The following is a 25,008-nucleotide window of genomic DNA, read 5'->3' as shown; positions in this document are numbered from 1 at the left end:
ACTTTCATGATACAAATACCTTAACTTAGAACTTAAAAATACCGTAACCTGCACAGATTATAACGTTCCCATCGGCCTGAAATTATATATTTCGACATTCTGAAAGATATTGTGAATGTACGTGAAATGCATGAACTAAGAGTGTTTTAGTAACCAAGAGAGCAAATGTGCAGCTGACATGAACTCTGTTGTTTTTGATAAAGTATTTTAAAAGAAAAGAACAGTTTACACATCTCTATTAGCTACGTGTATCCTCCGGTCTGCCAACGTCTTTATTCTGTGACGCGGAGCAGTTAATCTTATCCACCACGAGCCAAAAGAGATAAATGTACTTATAGATTCAGATAATAGACTTAATGGTGGAGATGTAGATTTGCTAAATGAAAAGAGGCTCCAAGCTCAAACATACTGCTGTCTTCAGTCGCTTTGACTGTGCTTGGCGGTTTGATTCCAATGCCATCTTTTCCACAGGGAATATACCTATTGACAGGCTAGGCCCCTCAGCTGTAGCTTAATACTCTTACACACTCGCAGTAGACACACAGCAGGATAAGCTCGCTCATAACTCTGTTTACCAATGTTTCACATTGATTTTCTGCAGAAATGGATATGAGGGGAGTCTGCAGCGTGTAGAGCGTCTTCTCGGAGCATTAAGTGACCGAACAGGATCAATGGGGGAAGCTGACCTCAGCTATCGCCAGAGACCGACGCTTCTTCATTAGCAAAACAGAATAGATGTAGCGTTGCAGTCAGAATGTCAAGGTCGCCCCCCCCCCTGCCCAAGATCACAGAATTGATCAGCGCAGCTTAAACCTCCAGCCCAGCCAGTCCTTCGTCTCGATATCGGCACCGTGAAGCTGCTACAGTAGCTTCCAGATTTTGCCCCAGTGTCCTCATGCTGAGGAGCAATCAATCCGACCTCCACCCACCTCCTCCCATTTTTAAAAGAGAATAGACTGTAAAACTAATTTTAGAAAAAGGAGTCTGCAGTATAATAGGCAGTATATTAAGGGTTGTCTGCAGTCTTCCTCTTAAACTGCATATGCAACCTCCACCTATCAGAGGGGCCAGCATCAGAGGCCGTATGTAAAGCCCAGGGCAAAGAAAGCCCACTAATCCCTCACTGCTGCTCCTGTAACCGCTCCTCTTGTTCCAATAGCCCCACTAAAATACTGACGGGATTTAGGCCACATTTACACATAGCCGGGTATTTACAGAAACGAATATTTCTGCCCCTCCGTTTTCAAAAATAACATCATACACACAAGGTCGTTTTCAAAAAAGTTTCTGTTTATATGAACCCGCATAAATACGCCCCCAGGCGCCATCATAACTATGCCAAACCTGTAGTCGGCAGTGTAACGAGAAGGATAAAGACATGCAAACCAATCAGAATTCTCAAAACCAACAACTACGAAAAACACGACCAACTTCCTTTTCCTTTAGAGAGTAAATATGGCGCGAGGTTCATTTGTATGGACAGACAGCGAAGTGGAGCTGCTGCTTCGAGTCGCCTTAGATAAGGCAAATAAAGCACTCGATAATGTGGATTGGGAATCATGCCAAACTAAATATAGGGATATGTTGGCATTGTTCTTAGAACAGTACCCGTCCGAGACCTCCGAGGAGTATCCTCATGTCAAGGAGGAAATAACTCGGGCGCACCTGACAACAAAAATGAAGGCAGCCAGAGGAAAGCACCGGAATGCAGTCGACACTGGACGTAGGAGCGGCCAAACTAACTGTAAACATAGGACGCTCACATGACGTGAAGCATTTTTAGTCGCATACTGTGACGTTTGACAACCTGAAACTCCGTTTGACCTAGTTCACACGCAAACACAAAAACTGAGTTTTCAAAAATCTCCACTTTGGCCGGAGTTTTTAGAAATGATCGTTTTCCGTGATAAAACCTCCGTTTTTGTGTAAATGAAAGGCCAAAACGCATGAAAATATATGCGTTTTCCCATCGTGTAAACGCGGTCTTAATGTCTAACTGTGTGTGTGTGTGTGTGTGTGTGTCTCTTCCAGTGGCGGCTGGTGAAATTTTTAAATAGCACTCAACAATGAGAGAGGTTTTGAGTAGAATATTGTAAAAACCAAAGCTTTATTTCAAGAACACAGCGTGCTCAACACTGTCCAATAACAACTATCAACACACTGTAACTTTGGGCATGAGAGGTTCAGAGCAGAATTCTTTAAGAAACATTGGGTTGGGTTTTAGAGGTTTGCAAAATAAAAGAGTTTCACCCTCACATGAAAGAGGTTCAGAGCAGATGTTACAGATGTGGAACGGGCATGGAAGAAGTCGGCTCAGATGGTGGATTTTCCCAGCACTTATTTATTCTGCAGAAGACAACAGAACACACCAGCAATATAAAACCATTGTCCATGGAAGACAGGACCACATTAAATCTAAATAATAACAATTCATCAAAACCATGACATGTAACATACAAGGGGAAAACAGAGACCCCTAATGGACAAAATAAATAACTACATGAGCTAGAGTCATTTCAGCAGAAACAGAGAAAATTCTAACTTTGAACAAAAGGGAAACACATACCTGCAGAAGACAATGAAACACACACATTGCCTTCTGATCTGTCTCTGCACTTCCACTTCCTAGACACGCAAAACACAATTTACACAAGGAAAATATACGTCGGGGCGACCGGATGTAGCTAAACAAACGGTGCCAAAGTGGCTCAATGAGACCGCCACCAAACGTATATGTTGACGGTCTAAATGACACGACAGCTGGACGCCGTGATCGTATTTGCGACTATTACTGTATGTAACATAAACGGTTAATTTTTATAAAAGAATATAGCCAAAATAGTGCAACATCGTTTTTCACTCAACTCACCCTCAGCAATATAAAACCATTGTGAGCAGGGTTGCCAGGTCTGTGTGACAAAACCAGCCCAATGGCCAATCAAAACCAGCCCAAAACCAGCCCAATATCAGAACTCAAAATATGCCCGTGCCAAACCATATACACTGCTTTTAAAGTCCAACAGCATTGCTATCATTGCCAGATGTATTGTAATATCTACTAAGTAACAACATATGTTTAGCTTGCCAGCATTAAAAGCAGTTTTCCTCAAGTTATTTCACCTAGGTCCTAAAATGGCCTTGTGTAATTATACAGTATATTATCATAAATAAAATGTGTACGTGCTGATCTTGAGTCAGTTTGGTAGGATTTGGGGCATGCAAAATAGGTCTACCGAACCAAGGACAAAAATTCAACCCGCAACACTTCAAAAGTGGCCCGATTCCGAGGGAAACCGCGGACCTGGCAACACTGCTCTATGGTCTGAGGGAACATACGGGTCTCTGTCTGCGAATAATCCAATCGCGTGCACATTTGTGCGCACTAAGATTCCCGGCATCCGCCAATGTGAAGCCGGTCATTGCCAAAACGACTGAAATGTTGTATCGATGCCGTACACACGTTAGAACAGCGCCTCAAAAAGGGAGGGCTTCTCTCCGTGATAATGGCGATATATTATATTTTTTCACATTAACTTAAGTGGTTGTTGATAGGGGTTTACGGTCTCCCACACATTTAGCGTCAACACGGTATATTTACTATTGAAATGATTTGGCATATAACTGTTTTTGACAGGATTTTTTATTTATTTTCTTCTTCTTTTCATCTCCAAATTTTAAGAGGGGCGGCGCACTAGCGCCCCCTATGGACGAGCCGCCACTGGTCTCTTCTCAGTTTAACATTTTAAACTGCCATCAACTGTCAGGTTCTTGTGACGGGGTGAGGCTCAGGCGCAGAGTGACAGGCTGGACGCAATATAAATAACAAAAAGCACTCTAATGAGGCAAAACAGTTTACAAAAAAACAAGGTCCAAACGGGGCAAGCAGAGAATCCAGGTTCGGGGCAGGCAGGGTCAACAGGCAGAACCAGGAACACGGACAGGACGATGGGAAAAGGACACGGAACTAGAGACGACAATCCGACAGCAGACAAGGGAAAGACTGACACAATATATAGGGGGGAAACAGGTGTACGACATCAGACAGTAACGAGACAAGAGTGGCTGAGGGCAGGTGAGGGGAAACCACCTACTGGCCAAGTGCATAATTACAGGCAGCTGTATCTGAACCACATCATGTGATGCATTGAATGTGTGTGTGTCTGTTATGGCTGTTGGGAATGACTATGAATTACAAAAATGTATGACCAAATAATTTCTGTACATAAATTATCACATATGTGCATAATAAAATATTGTTTTCATGTATTCTGTGTGTGTTAATGTTCCCAAAAAATCATATATGGCAGGTTGTGTAATAATGTTATGTCACTTTAGGAAAATGGCATGGGCTTAAGCAGGCAGAGGACAGTGAACGTGTGTGTGTAACTAGGAAGAGGGGACTGAATATGCTTGTGGAACTTGGACAGTGATGTACAGGACAAGGGACATTTTATTCATTTTTATTCAGAAATAACAGTTTCTCAACAGTTCCATCTTATCACCTATCCTTCTCTCTCCTAACTCCAAACTATCTCTCTCTCTAAACTCTCCAAACTCTCAACCAACAACCCACATGTTGAATGGAGCCTGTATATTGTATGTATATTGCTGTCAAACCTCCCGGCAATATCTGAACCACTTCCCGAAGCAGTCACGTGGTACAGCCGGGCAGCGAGGCTTCGGACGTCATCATTTGTGCCTCCCTAAAAGCAAGCAGGAAACGCCCACACGCGCACATCTCGTAACAACACTAGTGAAAGGTCACCTCTCGTCTGTATTGACTCACAGTTTCAAACGTAATAAGAGTCCCCAACTTTGTTCAAACATTTTTAATTCCTTCTCTCGTGTGAACTGTCACACCCACACAGCCTCCAGTTTACTTCTCTGAGACTGTTGTTCAAAGTTAAATTCAAGGTTAAATTATCAGTGTTTAGCAATGCAAGTTTATCCATCAGAGCCGGTGTTGCAGTGTGTGTGTGTGTGTGTGTGTGTGTGGCTCCAACACTTGCCTGAGTACTCAAAGCACCGTGGTAGTGAAGTGAGGTGGCTTTGCCTGCATCCCTGCTGCTCTCTGCAAATTCAGGGCTTTGTTGCCTCCTCTCCTCCCAACGACCCGTCAGGCCTGTGCCCTGTTCAATTCCTCTACACACGCTCCTTAGCTCCGGAAGCTTTACACCACCAACCACACCAGCCGTCCTCTCTTGGTCTCAATGTGTGCGTGTGAGAACGGGGCTAGAGATAAACCACCCTTTGCTTTGCGCGTGTCACTTCATTGTCTTCATCTCATTACTCCTGCCTGTTTTCATCTCCCTCCGACTAACTAAGGCTGCATGGTTAGTCTTCGGGGTTACGTCTCTGTCTTCATCACTCTGAGCCAAATTACCTCCATAAATCCTGTGTGCTCAGGGGCGTAATCATAAATAATATACTTGTAAATGATTCCGCTATTGTGCACTTCCGGTTTCCCTCGTCTCGAGGTCCTTGTGTTTTTTAAATGTGTTTTTGATTGGAACACAAGCTGAAGACATTTTCATGTTTTGATCTGTGATATGAAATATTGTCAGTTGATACCCCTTGCATGATTTTTTAAGCTATTAAGTGTCTTAACAAACCAAGTGTCGAAATGAGACTCCTACATCGCCATGCCGACTGCTTCGCCTTGTGTACTAGTACTGACGCTACAGCCTCACATTCACTTTATACTTCACACCTTTTACTAAAAGTGGTGAGGGGAAGATTTGTGAGGTGGATCTTGGTTTACAAAATGAATTAATTTGAGACATCCATCTCTCCATCATGGTTCTCTTTTTTTCTTTTTGATGGAGGCATTCGCAATCCATAACAAATGATGATATGCTTATCCTGCAGAAACAATTTTAATTAACTTGGGGAAAAAACTATTCAATGCAATTAATAACTTATTATTTTCTTTGGTATTTTGTCAGAGACACACTTGCAATGATGAGTGTGTGTGTGTGTGTGTGTGTGTGTGTGTGCATGCACCTACCTCACGCCACTATAAATGCTGCATCTCTGTGTAAAAAGTAGCAGAAAGCCCAAAGCATGACTCGCCGGGTTGGTACAACAGTGGGACGTACAAGGTCAGACAGATAGGACTGCAACCAAAGAATAATCAGTGTGGTGTGTGTTCTTTATCTGTTTCTTTAGCCCGTGTGAAGCCTGCAAGGTCAACGCTGGTGGATCAGAGGAGGCCACATAGGAGAGAGAGGGGGGGGGGGTAGTGGAGCAGGGAGGATTAGGGAGGAGGCTACCGCCATCTGTCTGTATTTACAATATAGTGTGAGTGAGGAACTCGTCGGAAGTTATGAATGCCTCAAGCTGAGCTGCGAGAGTGAGAGAGATCATAATATTCTCACTGCTGGGGTGAGGCGAGATTAGAAAATGTCAGTGAAAGACTACAGCCAAGGAAAAAGTTTAGCGTGCGAGCGTCACGCTTTCATACGTGTGACTTCTTGTTTTCATTGCATTGCCCAGAGTTTAGTGACAGATGGGTAGGTACGCTCATCAGCCTGCATGGTAAGGGCAGTCCACCACTTTGGTCTCGACTGGAACATCTCGCCTGTAGACTATGTCGTGGAGGTCCGTGACATAGTCTACAGGCGAGGATGAAACTCACAGAGTTCTTCTGGAGCACAGAATTGCTGCATGACATTTGCCAAAGACATTGTGTCCCCCCCCCCCCCCCCCTCAAGACACAACTATGCTTTTTCATAAACAAATCAAAGGAATGTCTTTAAATGTCATTTGTATATTTGATGAAGTTACAAACTCTCAAATATGAAGCGCATAATCTGCTGACAATAAACTATGGTGAACGTTTTATCTGAGCGTTGTCATTGTGAGCATGTTAGCATGCTGACGTTAGCATTCGGCTCAAAACACAGCTGTGCATTAACGCTCCTTGACTCTTGTGCTTCCAGGGTAAACCACCTGCACTATCAGCCTGACGAGTATGACGGGAACCCTGAGTTCTACGAAGACGGAGACTATGGCCATGATTACCACAGTGACAGCCGGTAAAGCACGTACACCACATACTGTGTAAACCAGCTCTGACCACTCAAGTGGTGAATTAAATCAACTTCACATGACCTCAGATATATACTGTATATACTGTATATAAATAAAATAAATGCTCTTCAACTCCAACACTCCAGTAACAGTACCTAGACATGAACACTCATTACCACAGGAAATAGATCAGCGGTCATTTCCCCGGAGCGATTTCCTGTTTCCATTGTATGATAATGTGACATGTTATCGCAGAATGAATTGAGGAAATGAGAAAATAGACACTTATTGAAGTGCAACGGCAGCAAATAACTATAATCAGAAATTCATTCCTTCTGAAAATGATTATCATAACGATCACTTGTAAATGATTTTTGCCTCTCTCTCTCTCTGGATCTCGCTTTCGATCTCCCTCCCTCTCTCTTGTTGTTGCCAATTCAGAGTGAAGAGGAAATTGAGCAGCTCTCCATCCCCTCGTCCGAAGAAAAGGAAGAAGAAGAAATCTGGCCGCCGAAGAAGTCGGTGAGTGGGAGCGGCTTCCGCTGATGAAGTGTTTCGATTCGACTGCTTTTTCTTTTTTTCCTCTCCTCCTTGACAGAAAAATGACACTGTGCTTAGTATAAGTGGAATTCCAATTATTTTCGCTGTAAATATTGCTAAAGAGTATTCAGATACTGCAATTGTGAAGAGGGGGTGGGGAGAGGGGATTGTAGGGTGTCAAAGCAAAGCATAGTCTCATCCTCTATTTTCTGTTGAAAAGGTCAGCAAAAGAAATAGAGAGAGCGAGAGACTGAGAGAGAAGGAAATAAAGAGCAAAAAATAAGAATGGCGAGGCAGATGCATGCATGGAGCCGAGGGAAAAATCTGCTGAGCTATTATCAGGATGTCACCTTTACTAATGATCATCCCCTCCGATTCAGTTTATTTTGTATAGCCCAAAATCACAAATTACAAATTTGCCTCAGAGGGCTTTATAGTCTGATGTGTGTGATGTATCGTAACAATGAGTGAAAGAGCCTCGTTTTGAGATTTATTTCATTGCGTGCCCAAATTCCTCTCCTCTCTCTACCAAAAGGTTTGGCAGCTCCTCGCCCACTCACAGAGAGAAGAAGAAAAAGAGTGGGAAGAAACACAAGCGAGACAGGTGAGTGTACACAGGCTGTGTGTGAATGTCATAAGTGACTTGTCATCACAAGAAAGAAACTGACTTTTAAGCGTTTGTCAACTGTTGTCTTCACAGTGATGGCTGTGAAAGAAATATGAGAAGCAATGGGGAGGGAATGAGGAAAGACTAAAGCATAGCAAGTAAGGGAAAAGAAGTAAAGACTGAAACACAGGAAGTAGGGGAAAAGAAGTAAAGACTGAAACATAGGAATAGAAAAGAAGGAAAGACTAAAACATAGGAAGAGAAAAGGAGGAAGGCAGGAATAAAAAGAAAGAAAGTCAAGAAGACAAGGGAGCATAAGAAAAATAAAGGGTAGAATAAAAGTGCGTGGACAGGGAAAGGAGGGAAGGCGTGAACAAAAAGAAAGGGATGGTGGCAAGAAAAAAAGTCGAGAGAAAAATAAAAAAAGACTAAAGGAAATAAAAAAAATAGACAGGAAAAAGGGGAATATAGGAAAGACTAAAATATAGGAAGAAAATAGAAGTGAGAAAGGAAAAACAAGAAGAAAAAGGAAGGGGAAGAAAGAAAGGAAAAAAAGACCTGATTTAGATGAGAAGGTTGAAATGAACAGAGACCAAATGAAAATTAAGGGAAGAAGAAAGTGAGAGTGACAGGAAACAAAAGAAGAAGAGAATAAAGAGCCAGAGCTCATTAACAAACATTTGTGCAACGCCCCGAGATATCCTCACGACAATGAGCAATCGCCCCCCTCACTGAGCGCGTTGCTCTAATGACCCAACTGTACGGGGCCCACAGAAATCCAAGAAAAATGAGCCTCTCAGCAAATTGCAGAGCATCGCTGCTCCGGCCCGCTCCTGTTCCCCACCCTCATCCATCCACGCACCACCCGTCCTCTCTGCTCCTCCCCCACTCTCCCCCTCACACCAAAGCAGATCTGCATTGCAGGTACTGTTGAAAGGGGGGGCAGAATGTAGGGGTCCTCCCCCCCCCCCTTCTCCCTCCCTCCTACGACCTCCCACCACGGCTTGCTTGTAAAGCACAACTCACTTTGAAACAACGGGACTTGTGTCCATCTTGATGCACATCGTATATCTCACATGCCGTGTCCTGGTGGCAGAGGTGTGACGGAGTGTGTGAGAGAAGAAGAAGAAGAAGAAGAAGAATGCTTGTACATGTGCATAACAGCAGGGGGGGGGGCTCTTCAGGAAAATATCAGCGATTCTCACTGACCTGTCTGACTAATCACCATGGAAACTGACTGCAGCGAGGGTGAAAGTGATACGGAGGGCATGTGTCGGTTGAGCACTGTGTGCTCTGACAGGTGTGTGTTTGTGTGTTTGTGTGTGTGGGGGTGGGGGGGGGCTGGATGTGAGAGCGCCCTGTGGACGCCTGCGTGTGAACCAGAGTGCAGAAATACGCGCTGAATTATTCCATTTATTTACAACAACAACAACAATACACGGCCCTCCTGCTGTTCACGGCAACTGGAACACGCTCACACCTTGTGCCCAGAACCTCGGCCTGTGATCCGGAGCTGCGCTGCTCCGCGTGTCCGTGCCTCAGCATCTGGAGACGAGGCGTTCAGTTAAACGTTGTCATCGAATGTGGCGTCTGATTAATCGCCTGCGTATGCTCCGAGTGAGTCTCGCTGCTTTGGGAAGCTTTCACACCTTCGGAGGCTTACCAAAGATTCAATATTCTTTGGAGGTGTTTGTGATTTTTTCTCTCTAAAGCAAATAGAAAATGTGGCACACAGCACAGAATAGATTTGGGCTTCAACCTCCAGCAGTGTTCCAAAATACCACTTCCGATGTCCTAGAATGTATTTCAAGAAGCGAGTTTAGTAATTCCCCGAACCACATCAAAACTGGAACATGGGCGCGTGGATGTAAAAATACTTTTGTCTGGGAGGTTAACCTGCAGGTTACTCAGTACAGGCACTCGTTGGAACAGGCGATCATACCGAATATTAATCTTTCAGTTAATCATTATGCTGTTTCTTTTCATCTTCTTATCTTTATAGATCTACATCTGGCTCTAGGAAAAAGAGGAGACACAGGTGTGTATGGAACGAGACAAAACAAACACACAATACATTATAATATACATAATATATGTAAGGTGTGTGTTATTGTCATTTCTGCCTACTGATTGTTCAAAAGACAATGCAATCCATATGGGTGAGTGGTACACTGAGTTTCCTTTCCTCTCCTTTTCCTTTTTATAAAGGGTATGAATGTGTGTCTCCCATGATTCAAAGTGCGCAGCCCCATTATCTTATGTATGCTGTTTGTCTTTAGATCGGGCAGCCCGAAGAACAAACACAAAGACAAGAACAAACAGAAAAAGAGGTGAGAAGCACACAGGATCACTCTGACGCCATTCACATGGGAATGCTTCTCTTTCTCAGTGTGACAACGCTGTCAGTTAACAGTCGATGTACATCCACATCCACACTGTGAGAACACAATCACGCATTCGTCCTCTGCACACGTGGAAACACACCGTGAACGACAACTGGGCCCCATTGGAGTCACGCTCAGCCTCTCATAAATTTATATTGCTATTTCACACCCATTATCTCAGGCTCGGACTCACTGAGAATGTAAATGGCCGCAAAGAGTGCATGTGCCGAGCACGATTCCCATGTCACACGTTGTGCCCCCACCCCCTGATTAGAATAATATTAAAAGGGTTTGGCGGTGCATGAACTGTTTAACATATCACCGATTGAATACTGAGCCTGCCACATGTGTGTGTGTGTGCGTCTTTGTGTGTGCATCCATTGGTCGTCATCCACCAGGTCCCCCGGTGAGACCCCCAGTAGGAGTTCTCAGCGTCAAGGCAGCTGCTGTAGCTCCCGTAGCGCCTCCCTGTCCTCCACACGGAGCACCTCCAAATCTCCCGCCAGGTAGACTCCTCTCGACACACACACACACACACACACCCGTACGAACACCTCGACTTTGTACCGCTCCTCCGCCTGTCGAGCGGTTGCCCTGGCGACTGTCGGCCTCTCTCTGACACCCAGCCCTGTGGAGACGGATTAAGAAGCCAATGGGACTCTAATGATGAGCCCCATTAAATAGCTGTGATGTCACTCACACTGTCACACTGGTTGTGATTTTATGGAACGTCTTATATATCTTTTTTTAAGAGCTGAATTCACCACGTAGTTGTAGTTATTTTACAATATCTGGCTTTGTTGTTTGGGATGGCGTGTTATTGTTATGATTCTATCTTATTGTGTTATTTTTATTGTTGTTGTTTTATACAGCATTGGGCATTTTCTTTCCAATTATTTTTCGAGCAAATAAGAGTGCAAAGGGGCAGTTAATAAGATGTTCGACTCTGCCGTTCAAGTTATTATTTATCTAAAGAAGCCAAGGACAGGGATATAATATTTATTTCATGAAGTATTACTGTATGTCACATTCAACCAACGTTTCTCATCAATGTTTGAAGAATTTCTCTTTCGTGTAACACTGGTATTTTCCAACCGGTTCTCCTATGTTTTGGAGCCCTGGTGACTAATGGGGCCAACCATTAGAAACATGTATTGAGTGAGAACGCTGCAGGATAACCAGCTGCAACGAAGCCACTCCTCACCGCTGTCTCTGCCACTGACTTAGATTGGTCTCCATGTGTGGCTCTGCTCTTCCTCCAGACTGAGCTCCAAGCAAAAGACGGACGGGCAAAAGGCGTCCGGCGCCTCGCCGGCCCCGGGGCCCAACGCTCCCGCCGCTTGGCACAACGGGGGCCAAAGCCAGCGGGGCCGCAACGGCAAGGCCGGCAGACTGAACCACGGCGAGGGCGAGAAGGGGCACGATGTATGTACTCTCCTCTATTTTGCTGCCACACCCCCACACCCTCCACCCTCCCCCCTCGCCCACACCCGCTCCAACGATTTATATCGGCCACAGTCTCTACCGATGCGTGTGATCTTGCTCCTTTTGTGTTGGTTGACATTAATTCTTATCTTGTTTGATATTGAAAGATTTTCTTTCATTCTGTTATTCGTAGGTTGTCAGACAGTTTATATGATAACCATTATTCTTTCTGACGTGTACAAGACACTCCTGTCCTGTGTAAAAACCGTGCCGCTCCTGCTGCTTTGTTTCTGGTTCTCTTTAACGCCTCTGCCATCTTGTTTTTACTTTTGTTTGTTTTCTCTTTGTTGTTTGCCGGTAACAGAGGGAGGCAGGGAGCAAAGACAAGAGAGGTTCTAGTGGCTCGCAAAGCGCACGCCTTTCCAAATGAATGAGCAAAAACAGGAGTTGTTTCTTCAGAGTGAGTGCCATCTCAGGCATGAAACAAATACAGAAAAAAGTTGAGCCAGGGACCGGTATGACTGAGACAAAGGTCCCCGTGCCTGTGATGAAATATCACAGACAAATGTGTCTTTTGGGAACGATAACCTCTCAGTTTTACTGCAGATAAAGTCGTAATTAGCAAATGTTGCAGGAGTCACAATTACACGTCTGAGGACGCTTCAAAGTTAAAATAATCTGCAATTTCTCCTGGAACTGACAAATACAATTACTTACGGAAGATCTTGATCCGAGCATGCACAAATTAATGGCTGCAAGGTACTGCTCCCCATTATCCGCTGTGTGCTGGCCCGTATGGAAGATTAAAAAGACTTCAATAAAAGCAAATCAATCAGGACAATTATATTGCTTTTAGTCTCATGGCGCAACTAATGGCTGTTAAAGTCGCAGTGAAAGGGAAATTAGAGAATCTTTAATGCAATCTAATGTGATATATGTCCGCAGGAAACGAAATCCAACAATAGTTAAAAGATGGATTTAAATGAAATTCTAAGAAGGATGAGGGTTAATTTAATGAATTATTCCTCAACCATGTTTTTGCCTGCTGAAATCCAAACCAACTTCCTTTTAAGATATTGCACTGCTAGCTACCTACAAGCTAACGGTTAGGTGTGGTTACATGTGATGGGCGGGTTAGCTATTTATACCCCTAAATCACATTTGATTGGATACATTTATGTAACCGCTGATTTCAAGATGAGTCATCAAAATTACTTGAATTTACCTGATTTAAAATGTAACAATTGCATTTCCCAGACAGAAGACTAAGTGCCACAGCATGTTGCATTTTGTTGTTGTCCAGCAGAGAGCAGCAGAGCGCTGCCAGCACTTAAAGGCAAAGTATCGTGTCCCATATGCAGGGGAGCCCCCTTTTTTGTCATAAAATGTATAATTTCTTTGTTCGAAATTGTAGATCTTTATATGTAGGCATTTTAAATCTCCCACAGAAATTATGTTGTGTTAATGAATTAAAATCACGACACATGGTGGACCCTCTCAGTAATAAAATCCTAAAATAAACCTCCACACACTGTCCACAAAAGGCTCCTGAAGAGTTGTAAATCATATGTGTTCCCTTCCTAGGGTTTAATATGGAACTCCTCCTTGTGTGTTTTGGCTCTTTAGAAAATAAGCCGCTCTGTTTGTCTCTGATTACCTCGAAGACGCTGAGTTTTAAATCCCTTCCTGCTATTATTGAAACAACCTTGCTATTCCATTTGGCAAATGGATCACCAGAGCGACAGTAGGACGGTGGCCGATTATTTTGGAGTAAAACAAAAGATACTCAGATTGCGGGGATGGCTTGCAAAATCGTCTTTCTCTGTTGAATGTGCCTCTAAATGGACCGCAAACGAAAAAGGATGTCTTCTATTTTCAACTCCAACTTGCATGTGTCTCTGAGGTCTCATCTGGTCCCTCTCTCTCTCTCTCTCTCTCTCTCGCTCTGCTTATTTCATTCATTAGTGTTTCTTTTTTTCCATATCAAAAGTATGAAGTGGTATTTGTCCATGAATAAATGCCCAAATCTTTCTGTCTCGTTTATATAAAAAGCACTCAAATGCTTTGGAACCGGACCAAGTAGGTTAACTGGGTATGTGTAATAGTTTCTTCTTGTCAATACCGTTGTCTTTCTTCTCAAGCACACGCTCTGCTCAGTGATAGATCCTCTTCTCCTCCAGGCGTCCAACAGCTCCTGCCAAACCACCAGGAGTGAAACACACGCTCCTCTCCACTGTTTTACTCTGCCATGTCGACCGACGTGCATGTGGCCCCTCTCGGGGGCCCTCTCTCTTCTGTCCCCGGGGTTCCTTGTTTCTGCTCCATCTGCTCTGGCCAGTGGAGGGTGGCAAGGGAGATCTGTTTGATCATGTGTGTTAGAGCCATTCAGTTGGGATGTGGCGAGAGGGGAGCATGTCATTGCCTCACCCGTTTTTATTTGTAGGCAGATCTTTGTAGCATAAGGCGATGTTGCCATTCGTGTTAATCTCCACCAAAAGCTAAACTATGTTCTTCTTTCATGATGATCCTCAAACTTAAATCTCCGTTTATCTGTGACAGATCCTGAATCCCACTGAAGTTTGACTTTACTGCAGCAAATGTTCTGTACAGCAGCTTTGGTCGTGTATCTTTATATATCTATATATATATATATCTATATATCATCTCAGTTTGTGTTCTTGTAGTTGTCCTCTCGTCCCGTTTTGGAACGGTCTCGTCCGCGACGTGGCGGACGCTCCCGGACGCTTCCCGTAGAGAGGCTTTGGGAAACACTTGTGCACTGCTCTTAATCAGAGGTGAAGTTAAGCAGACATGGGTTAGATGAAACAAACACGTTCATCCTTTTCCGCGATGCCGTCGCTCTTTATTTTAAGGGTGAAATGGGCTCCTTGCGGCTCCAATTGATCAATGGGGAAGAAAAAAAACTAAACTTTCCACCAATCATAAGATAACGTGCACATTTTAAGGAGATTCGACAGACCTCGAGGACCTGCGAGCATCACATGACTGAAAGAGACGGACGAAAACATCAGTAGAATAGTTGCTAACTAGCTCCCCAAGGTGATCAGGACTGAACATGACTATCTGGACAATAAGTCAATCTCTCTCTATTATTATTATTAAAGAAAGAAACTATGAGCCTTATGAATATTCATGCAAACCAAACCTCTAGTTGCTCAATGGGGGTTACAGTTGGTGAAAATAAACCCCAGATTCACTTCTGTCGTGGAACGTGCTCTATTTAAGTTCGGTGCAGGGTCGGCCATTTTCTTAGCTTCCTCTTGAATGGACACTCACGATCTGGCACCTTTTAGCGGGGCTTTGAAAGCGGCCGGAGTCCGAAAAAACGTCCCGAATACAGCAAAATAACAGCATTACTGATGGAGAGGGATTATTTTCTTATGAGCCTACACATTGTTTTTTTGTTGAATCCCACTCATTGTGCCTTTAGCGCGTGGGTGTGAATTAAAGCAGCGCCGTTCACAGTGTCTGCCTCGAAGATGGCACAAAACCATTGTAAATATCCAACAAAGAAACGGCATTCATAACACTCAGTATTCATCTATTGTACCATTTTCTTTTTTAAATCAATAAAAACTCACAAAAGAACAACATTAAAACCCACCGCCAGAACTAGCACACAGCAGTCAACAGGCTCGCAGATTAGCTCGCTAGGGTGGTGTTAGCTCGGGAAACCCGCTCGGTCATGTGACCCTCGCCTTGCAGGTCACGGTGGTCTGTTGGGATTCAGAAGGAGGTTCAGTTCACCTGGTCTTTTATTGGAGGTGCTTTCCAACATATGCTTTGGGACTATGGTATCCGGTTGATTCGGTAACACATGTTTAACTTCCCCGAGTCTGATGAAGAGCAGCGCAGAGCCGAGAGGCGTCCGGGACGGTCACAGTGAACGAGCCGGTCCCAAACCGGGCCGGTCGTCCTCTTGCTCATTATGAATGGATGTCTTCAAACACTTCAAACACACGCACATGAGCACTTGAAAAACAACCAGGACAACTCAAACATGTATTCACACAATTGTTATTTTAAAGGGACCCAAGCCATTGTGAATGTAACCCGCCCCCCCCCCCCTCCATTCACCCCCCCTCCACAGCAGATTTGGCAAAGCTCCTTGGGCTCTCCCTTTCTCTCTCCCTCACCGCACCTGTGGTTACAGTGAGAGATAATGAAAAAACGATTGCCTGGAAGAAAGCTGGGCAGACGTGTTAAGAGTAGAGAAGTGCTGCTGCTGGAGAAGACCCAGACCCAAATGTGACTGGGGTCCCTTTCAAATGCGCTGACTCTCTAGCTGTCCATCTTAGCAGTGACAGCCCCTCCAACACTCTTTACCCATCCTCCTCCTCCTCCTCCTCCTCCCCTCCTACCTGTTCATCTGTGTCATGTGTGACTCACGTCTCACTCTTGTTGTCCCGGCCTTTTTCTTCCCACGTATCTCTCACATCTGCCAGCTCTGCATGTCTCCCCCCCCCCTCCCTCCATCCCTTCCTCCTATATATATATATACTCTACTCTACATGGATGTCCACTAATATGACAATTAACTCTATTCGCTTACTTCTACCCCCCCCCCCCCCCTCCCCGTTTTGATACAAATATGGCTGCATTTGTACAAGTGAAAAAGACAAAGCAAATCATGTAGTTTATAGATGTCATCCTGTGTTTCTAATTTTAGTTTGATTTGAGTTCCATCTGGGTTTCTTTTTTTGTTTTTGTTTTCTCCCCTCTATTTTCTTTGTACTTTTTGGTGAGTTTATTTATTTCTCCTTAGTCTCTGGACACAATATGTAGCTTTGATACTAAAAGAGGTCATTGTCTTTTTCCCATTTCGCTGCGGAGAACATTCCTTTCTCCTTTTTTCTTTCTTTCCTTTTTTTTGTTGATATTGCATACGTGGTGTCACTGATTGAAATGGAAGGTAGGTAACGCTTTGCCTACGCACGTGATCTTTATGCAGATGAGAATGTGACAAGCACCCTAGCCTGAGTGACGTCAATGTCTCTCTCTCTCTCTCTCTCTCTCGCTCTGTTATTTACCAATGGTCTCTAACAAAATTGATTATACCTCATCAATTATGATTGGATTACGTAGAGCTCTGATTTTTCTCTTTCCTCCTTAACTTCATTCTGAAGTCCAACACCCCGCTCTATCCAGGTCCATTTCTCTCTCCACTTTTGTTTTCTTTCTGTTTTGGTAGAATGCGTTCCTGTCTGTCCAGACTCTCTCTGTTTGTCGGTGAATTAGTACATCCGTCTTATGATTTTCACCATGTTGATTTCCACGACTGTTTCTAACAACTGTCATGAGCACCAGTGGTTGCGTGTCTCCTCCTCCTACCGCTTACTTGTCTCCTCTAGTGGAGAACGGCTCGTGTTTCTGCAGCGACCAGTCGGTGGTTTTGTTTTATCTTGCGCTACGAAGCAGCTCAGACTGCACATTGTAATGCATGCGAAAGAGACAGATGTATTTGGTTTCAAACTATAAAACTGTTGGAGAGTCATTTTCTTTTCATGAGTTGCTTACAATGAGCAGTGTATAACTGTGCATCACAAGTCTCAAACCCTAACTCCCACTGAAGCACTCGTCCATCTTCTATTTTTGTTGAATGCTTAAAATAGAGGCTGTGAATCTGTTTTTACTCACCTTCTAAACACAGATTATAGGATAAGGCTGGCATTACTCATTACATGTTTTTTTCTTACGATGACCAAATCCCTTGAAAAGACCTAAATCAGCATTGGTCTGATGTGCATGTCAATACCTTCTGACTGCTAGTTACATATTAGTTCCCACTGAAGATGTACCATTTTAAAAAAGGGGTCACAAATATGTAGTTTTATTATTCACCAAGACTAAGAGTCTACAGCTACACAAGTGGCTCAATAGCCTAAGGAAAAACAATGCTAAATGCTAGCATCAGTATGCTAACAAGTTCAGAATGACGACGCTAACCTGCCGGTGTTAAGCCGGGATAATGCTGAGTGAGCATGCTAACATTAGCTAGCTCCCGCTAAACACACACTACTGCTGAGGCTGATGGGAAAGTCATCAGTTGTGCAGGTATTTGGTCATAAACCAAAGTATTGAACACAATGTTGTTGAGCTGATGCTGGCACTAGACCAGAGGATCAGCAACGTCAGAGGGGTTCATCCTCTGGGGAACAAGAACGTCTGTACAAAATGGCGAATCACCCAATAGTTGTTGAGATATTTCAGTCTGGACAGTGGACCAGGTGACCGAGCGACACTTCCATCCATAGAGCCAAGCTGCTCGCTGCTCGCTGCTCTCGGTAAACATATGAGCACTGGAGCTGCTTTCGCAAACGCCCCTCAAACCAAAGTAAGAGTGCATTTGTTAGGAACTATTTTCACCCGCGGATGTATACACATGTGGGGCAGTAGTTACAGCACAAGGAAAGTCTTGTATGTTGTCTCAAAGTAAACTACAGATAAGACTAATCAATAAGAAAAACACAGTATATTGCCCGCCTTATCCTTTAAGACACAGTAGTTATTTTGAAAACTGCTACTTCTAGGTAATTGAGTCCTTTCGTGAGTCTAAAAGTATCTTTTTACTTTCAAATCCTAAAGGATGAAACCACATTATTTATTGTTTTATCAGTGAGATGTGATTCTACTGACCTTTCACTGACCAAATGTTTTTCTGTTTTTTTATTTATTTAGTCATTCACGCAATACAATTACCTTCCGAATGCCATAACATGTGGTTGAACCAAAGCCAATCGGTTGTTATATGTGGCAACGACTCCCCGGAACTACATTAACAGAAAAGCTGGCTATTGTGGGAACTGGAGGCGCCTGTATCCATCACAGACTGGACCCAGTAGAAGCTGAGGCGGTTACTGTAGCCTGTAACCTGTCGGGCAGCAGAACAACACCTGCCCTGTGGTCGATACCACATGGAGAGAAACATGGTGAACAAAATACCTCAAACTCACCAACCAGTTGCTCTCTGATGTTTAGGAAGGTGGCTGGGCCCAGAGGATGTGCTCTCTGTGTGAGGGGTTCCCTGCACACTGTGGTTGTCCTCTCTGCTTTTGAGTTCTTTTCCATTGATTTCCATGCCTTGTCTCATGAGTCACTGCCAGGGAAGGGTTTGTGTCTTTTTCTCTTGCATTTTGTGAATCTAATGATGCACTTATGTTGCCCCACTTTTCCCTTTTCTTCATACCTTACCTACTAAAGGAGGGAATACCACTTTATTGGTAAGTGGATGTTAACCAGAAGGGAGTTAAACAAGTAGAGTAACCATTAAAAAAAACAAAGAAAATGGGTCGCTGTTCACATCTCAGCAATTGTCTACATGAAAAAAAAAATCCAGAAAGAGAAAATTGAGTAGCAGACGATTTGTTTTCTGATTCGATTGATTCAATAATTGTGATCTTTATTTTGTTCCTTCCATTTCTGTGATGTTCCGTCAAGTTGTCTTCTCTTTCTGTTTTGTTTCTTCTTTTTCTTTTACCATTACTCAAAAAAAAACTGTCAGTCCTCTTTTTCTACTCTTTTTAAAACCTGTAGCTCTGTACCTTCTGCCTTTGCTCTTTAACTTATTTGGTTCACAGTTTTGTTGAAATTTTTTTCCCTCTCTTCCTCCTTCTCCTAGTTTTTTTGTTTGTTTTTGCGATTATGATTTCTTCAACTCATTATGGTTTTGCATGACAAGTATTGCATGCGCTGCACCATAGAGGACTATCTATAAGCCATATGGAGAAAACCTAGACCTTTTTTCTTTTAGATGTTTACCTTCTTTTGGCAAGTACACCGTAGCGCTCAATCACCAACCCGGAAACACTCTAATGCTCTATTTGTCCTTTTTTCTTTTTTTGATTTCTTTCTTCTTCTTCTTCTTCTTCTTTTTTTTCCTTTGTTGGTCATCATTTTTTTCTACAGAAGCTCCGTCTGCTGACAGCGAGCTCTGCAAGCATCCAGTCCACTCTGCTGAGAGAGCACAAGCTCCACAGCGCCACCAGCAGGAGCCAAACGGGACAGACGTGCGCAGCAGGAGAGACTGGGAGTGTGGATGGCAGGAACACCGCTGTGGGGGGCTCCGTAACCCAGGCGACCTGGAGGAGAGGGAGCCAGAGAGGCCAGAATAAGACCTCCCGCTCCCCTGCTCACAGCAGCGACTCGGCCCACTCCCAGCACAACCACACTCACCGAGGGAGGAACTCTCGCCGTCACAGAAAGTAAGTTGGCCTCCCCCATCTTTCCACTCTCGCCGCTGAGAGAGAGTCGTTTGACACGTCACTGCATTGCACCTCCCCGTTCCTCCAGAACAAAAGGTGGCCACTCTTCCAAGCGTCACCACCGCTCCAGTCGGGGTCAGGCACACCACCGGAGCCCGTCGGCATCCCCGGGACGCCACCCGCACACGTCGGGCAAGAAGAAAGAGGAGTCCCGGAGCAAAGCCAACCTGCGGCAGCGCAGCAGCTCCTGGAGCAGCGGGCGCTCGTCCTCGCGCTCCGCCTCCAGGGGCCGAGGGCCCAGCAAGGTCAAGTCCCCACACAACAGACAGAACAACTCCAGGTAAGGAAACCTCCGTCACGCCGCTCAATGCGCTTCACTGCCGCGGTTCTGATGGCGCTCTTGTGTGCCCCGCAGAGAGAGAGACAGCCAGAACCGCTCCGACACCGACAGCCGAGCCTGCCGCCGCTCACGCAGCTACTCGCCCATTCGCAAAAGGAGAAGAGACTCGCCCAGCTTCATGGAGGCTCGCAGGATCACCAGGTAACGCAGCCGTCCGGCATCATGGACCTCCTCCTGATCTGCTTATACTTTGAGTTATTCTTTCCTCCCGAACTCATCTGCTGTGTGGACTTTCTTCCAGCACAACGCAGAGCTTCACATCTCCTATACGAGACCAATTGTTTGTGTTCTAATTATATTTTTGGGCTTTTATACATCTGGAAATAACAGCACTTTCAGTTAAAAGGTTTCCCAACATGTAACTAACATGGAGCGCACTTATGTCGCTCTTTGTTACAGCTGCAAATTACAGCAAGGACGAGCAAAAGGAAAATAAAATGAGGGGAAGTTGTTCACGCTTTAACATTTCAAGGACTGCATCCAGATCCATTTGAAACAAAATACTGCGTGCATAAAGAATGAGGTGTTTACAAGTGTGTAGGTTTGGTTTGATGAGGGGGATGCCATGAAGTCAAACTCTTTCTACATTAGTATTATTGATTGATTGATTGATTGATATACCAAAGAAGAAAAGCTATGATGGAGTTTGCTATTTCCACAGTAAATATACAAAACAAAATATTCAGATTCTTTGTAAATCGCTGTGTTGTGAATGCAGTCGCCCTGTGATGGTGTCGTCTTTACCTGAGAGAGGCCTCTCCTTTCCCACCATAACCCTGATTGACGGTCAAATATCTAATATTAACTCAACATTAAAACAGATGAAATGATTTATTGTTGTTGTTCTTTTACTTGGAAAACATGTTGTGGAAGCACTTTTTCCAGCCATGATCGGTGCCTGCAGGATGTATTTTGTGGTGCAATTATATTATAGTATTGTGTTTTACTGGCAGCTGTTTCTCTCCATTCAAAGCGATGCGGCTGGATAACACAAACACGCCTCTCATGAAATACTACGGATCCACAAACTACCGCCTGCAAAATGACCACAAAGTTGACACAACGCCTCTAAAACACTGAAGCGCCGTGAATGGGTTGTTCATTTAGGACGGGTTTTACTGATACACAAATGAAGTATTTAGTAACAATCTGGATTGATGGATTAAGCTTCTTTGAGCTACTGATTTGTTTGTGTTCCAGTGAATTTATTGTTTCAGTAAATAAAGATATGTTTGAATTACAATCAACAAATCAAAAAAACTCACCATCAAATCTGTGGACGAAACTAACTGATCATTTGATCTTCTCCCATTGAAACGTCTTTAGGCGTGTTTCTGTAGAAATGTAGTCGGTGGTTATTTATGACAAGGTAAGGAGAGATGTGTTTCTGTGATGCAAAAGAAAGAAGAACAATGAAACCATGCTCTCTCCCTTCGCCTCTCGTCCCTCTCAAACGAGCATTAATGGACCTGGTTGAAATGTGTGTGTACCTTGTCATCTTTCACTCCAGTCCTTAAGGTCCTGCCAAGACGGACGGGATGCCGCTGAACCGAACCACCGCAGGCTAGTTTCCTCGGTAACAGTTGCCGTGCAGCAGGATCCGAGGAGTCCGACTCCTGAAGCTGACCAGCAAACCATCAGCTCCCCTGAGTACACCTGGCCTCCTCCTGGTTTCTTTCGTTGTTCTCCTGTCCTCTTTCTGCCGCTCCCTCATTCAAATTGACAAAATAAACTCACACCGGCTCTGAAGCTGCACCCCTCTGCGGCACTAATGTTGTAACACGGGGAGATTAAAATGCTATCACGGTTTTCTTTTCGTGGGTATCTCTATTGTGCCGGCTGTGGATTCCCAAGGCAGGTACAGGAGACAAAAGCTTCGGCTGAGTTATCTACATGCCGCTGAAAAGACAAGGTGAAACACACCTTGTAGCTGATACCTTGATAGCGTTTATCTCTCCCCGCACTGTTGACTCCACGATTTCTCTCTGAGTGTTGGCCTCCACCGAGAAGATGAGCTTCTTTTGGGAACTAACAGCTAATTACCTTACAGGAAGCACGTCCAGGGTGGCTATTAACCAAGCAATTCATGCTTAAGCTTAAACTAACAACATGCATTTCTCTTCAACGTGTGTGTGTGTGTGTCTGTCTGTGTGTGTGATTAAACAGCTTGGACTTTTTTTAACCCATGTAACTGCTCTCTTTCAGATCCTGCTCTGATCAAAAGTCCACCACTTCTGTAGCCTAACACTGATTCCTAATACATCACGTGTTTAACGCCAGTGTCAAACAAAACCTTGACAAACTCCTCCGACTTGACTCCTGACGCTCCCCCCCCCTCTCCTCTCCCCAGTGCTCGGAAGCGGCCGATCCCGTACTACCGGCCCAGTCCTTCGTCGTCCAGCTACGACAGCAGCCCGTCGCGGTCCAGCCGCAGCCGCAGCGAAAGCAGCTACAGTCGCAGCCGGAGCCACAGCAGAAGCCACAGCAGGAGCCGCAGCAGGAGCCGCAGCAGGAGCCGCAGCAGGAGCCGCAGCCAGAGCCGCAGCCGCAGCTGGAGCCGCAGCAAGAGCCGCAGCAAGAGCCGCTCCCGCAGCCACCACAGCTACTACAGCCGCAGCAGCTACGACAGCCCCGGCTTCTGAGCCCACACAGCGAGGAGTCCCGTTACATTTGACCGTCTGGTTCGGTCGTGAGCTTTGCCGAGCCCTCCGGCGGAGCCCGTCCGGTCCAGGGCCCCGAAGCTCCTCGACCCGAGACCGTTATCTCTCCAACACAGAGCCCGGATCAAAGAGGAGAAATAACACAGCACTATGAAATTGGCCGTCATCGTTCATGTCTTCACGCAAACAAGGTATTCAATGGAAATGGGTCACCACACGTCAGAAATTCATTTTGGTAGAGCCCAAAGAACAAAATCTTGCTGTATGTTCGCACTTTCTTTCTCTTCTTCCACAACGCAACCAAAAATGAATTCATAAAAAAAAACTATATACGATATAAATACACATATATATATCCTAACAATAGGAGCTCAGTAGAAGACAAAAAGAGGACGCGTCGACGGCTTACTGTCCATTCAGTTTGTTTTCCCCTCATCGCCTCCCCAAGGACTTCCATTCCATCGAAGCGCACAGATCAACAAGAGGTAGAACAAAAGAGAGGCTGACGAGACGGGGAGGCAACAACAAAAGAACTTTTAAAAAAATAATAAAAAGGGTATTGTATAGGTTTGTCTGTATAGATAGAAGTCTCTTAAGTTTGGGCTTTGTAAACTATGCACTGTATATTCCATCTCGCTGGAGGAGGTTTGTTTAGCATGATGCATCAGGAGAGTAGAAAGGTGCCAGGGTGCATCTGCTCCCCACTGAGAGACTGCAAGTCAGCCACCTGCATACACGGTGACTGGGACTGTGGGAGGGGAGGGGGGGAGGGAGGGAGGGGGGGCTATTTATTATGTAATTTTAATCTTCCCTGTTTAAATTATCATGTTGATTCTGCAATCCCTGACTTTATGTGAGAGCGTGTGTCCACTGCCTGCACCCATACGGCTGCTGCGTGGCACTGTACAGGACAACTGTCTGCAAAAAGTCTCCATGCACATGTTTGTGTTGACCACAACTATTTATGATTCCACCGTATTTATTTGTTTATTTATTGGGTTATTTATTATCTAATTTATTACCATTTATTTATCTTTTTTTTTTCCTTTTCTTGTTGCCATGAGCATTAAAGCAGTTGGATCATGCTTCGAGGATGAGACTGTGATGCAAATGTGTCCTCATTTTTAAAATGTACCGTGTGTGTCCATGTTGTTCGTCGTCGTGGCGAGGGCTCGCTGTCGCTCCCAGATCAGTGAGCAGGGCGACGATGCGCCGCTATGCGTTTGAAAATGCTCCGAGTGTCGACCGTGGAACGGAGTCTTCGTCCACAGTTCCTCCGCCATTATTGCACCCCGGCCCGTAGTTATGGATACATGTTCCCGCACGCCGCAGTGGCTCTGCGGGTATTGAGGAGCGAAGGATCGGCCTCGAACACAACCAGACGTCTCCCTGTGTGGGGCTGAGAGTCCATTATTCTACTCTACTGTATATCTCCAGCCTCCACATATTCTAATCCCTTTGTATAATGGGCCGCAACATGCACCCCGTCCCCTGGTTGACAACTTCGGGAGGAAAATATATGTGATGTAAGCTAGCATAGCAGGGACAGCAGCGGGCTCTGTAATGCCTCCTCTGTCTTCAGGTCGAGTCGTAAACCAACTGGCTCTACGATCAGGGATCACCGTAAGTCTTCCTTTGCATTCGTCTGGCCTCATGTCGCTCCCAGTGTTGCAGTCCCAGTGTAACCACACCTTACCCGACTATGATACTCTGCAAACCTCTTAATTTATTCCAAGTA

The 25,008-nt window shown here is 44.7% G+C and overlaps 1 protein-coding gene across 11 annotated transcripts in view; it reads left to right on the top strand.

Moving 5' to 3' along the window:
- The window catches only part of srrm3 (serine/arginine repetitive matrix 3), a 68,212-nt gene extending 43,204 nt beyond the window's left edge, over window positions 1-25,008 (top strand). For 8 of the 11 annotated variants that reach the window (XM_056439563.1, XM_056439614.1, XM_056439626.1 and 5 more), the window contains 12 exons: window positions 6,942-7,037; window positions 7,474-7,554; window positions 8,108-8,176; window positions 10,182-10,217; window positions 10,321-10,338; window positions 10,459-10,509; window positions 10,962-11,069; window positions 11,826-11,988; window positions 19,915-20,210; window positions 20,299-20,550; window positions 20,626-20,751; window positions 22,961-25,008. In XM_056439563.1, coding sequence (XP_056295538.1) covers window positions 6,942-7,037; window positions 7,474-7,554; window positions 8,108-8,176; window positions 10,182-10,217; window positions 10,321-10,338; window positions 10,459-10,509; window positions 10,962-11,069; window positions 11,826-11,988; window positions 19,915-20,210; window positions 20,299-20,550; window positions 20,626-20,751; window positions 22,961-23,252 — 1,588 coding nt within the window. In that variant the 3' untranslated portion in view covers window positions 23,253-25,008. The other 3 variants (XM_056439582.1, XM_056439619.1, XM_056439571.1) reach the window with 3 other exon arrangements.

This window comes from Pseudoliparis swirei, chromosome 3 (assembly GCF_029220125.1).
Source record: "Pseudoliparis swirei isolate HS2019 ecotype Mariana Trench chromosome 3, NWPU_hadal_v1, whole genome shotgun sequence".
Lineage (NCBI taxonomy): Eukaryota > Metazoa > Chordata > Actinopteri > Perciformes > Liparidae > Pseudoliparis > Pseudoliparis swirei.
This window is presented reverse-complemented; position numbering and strand designations above follow the sequence as displayed.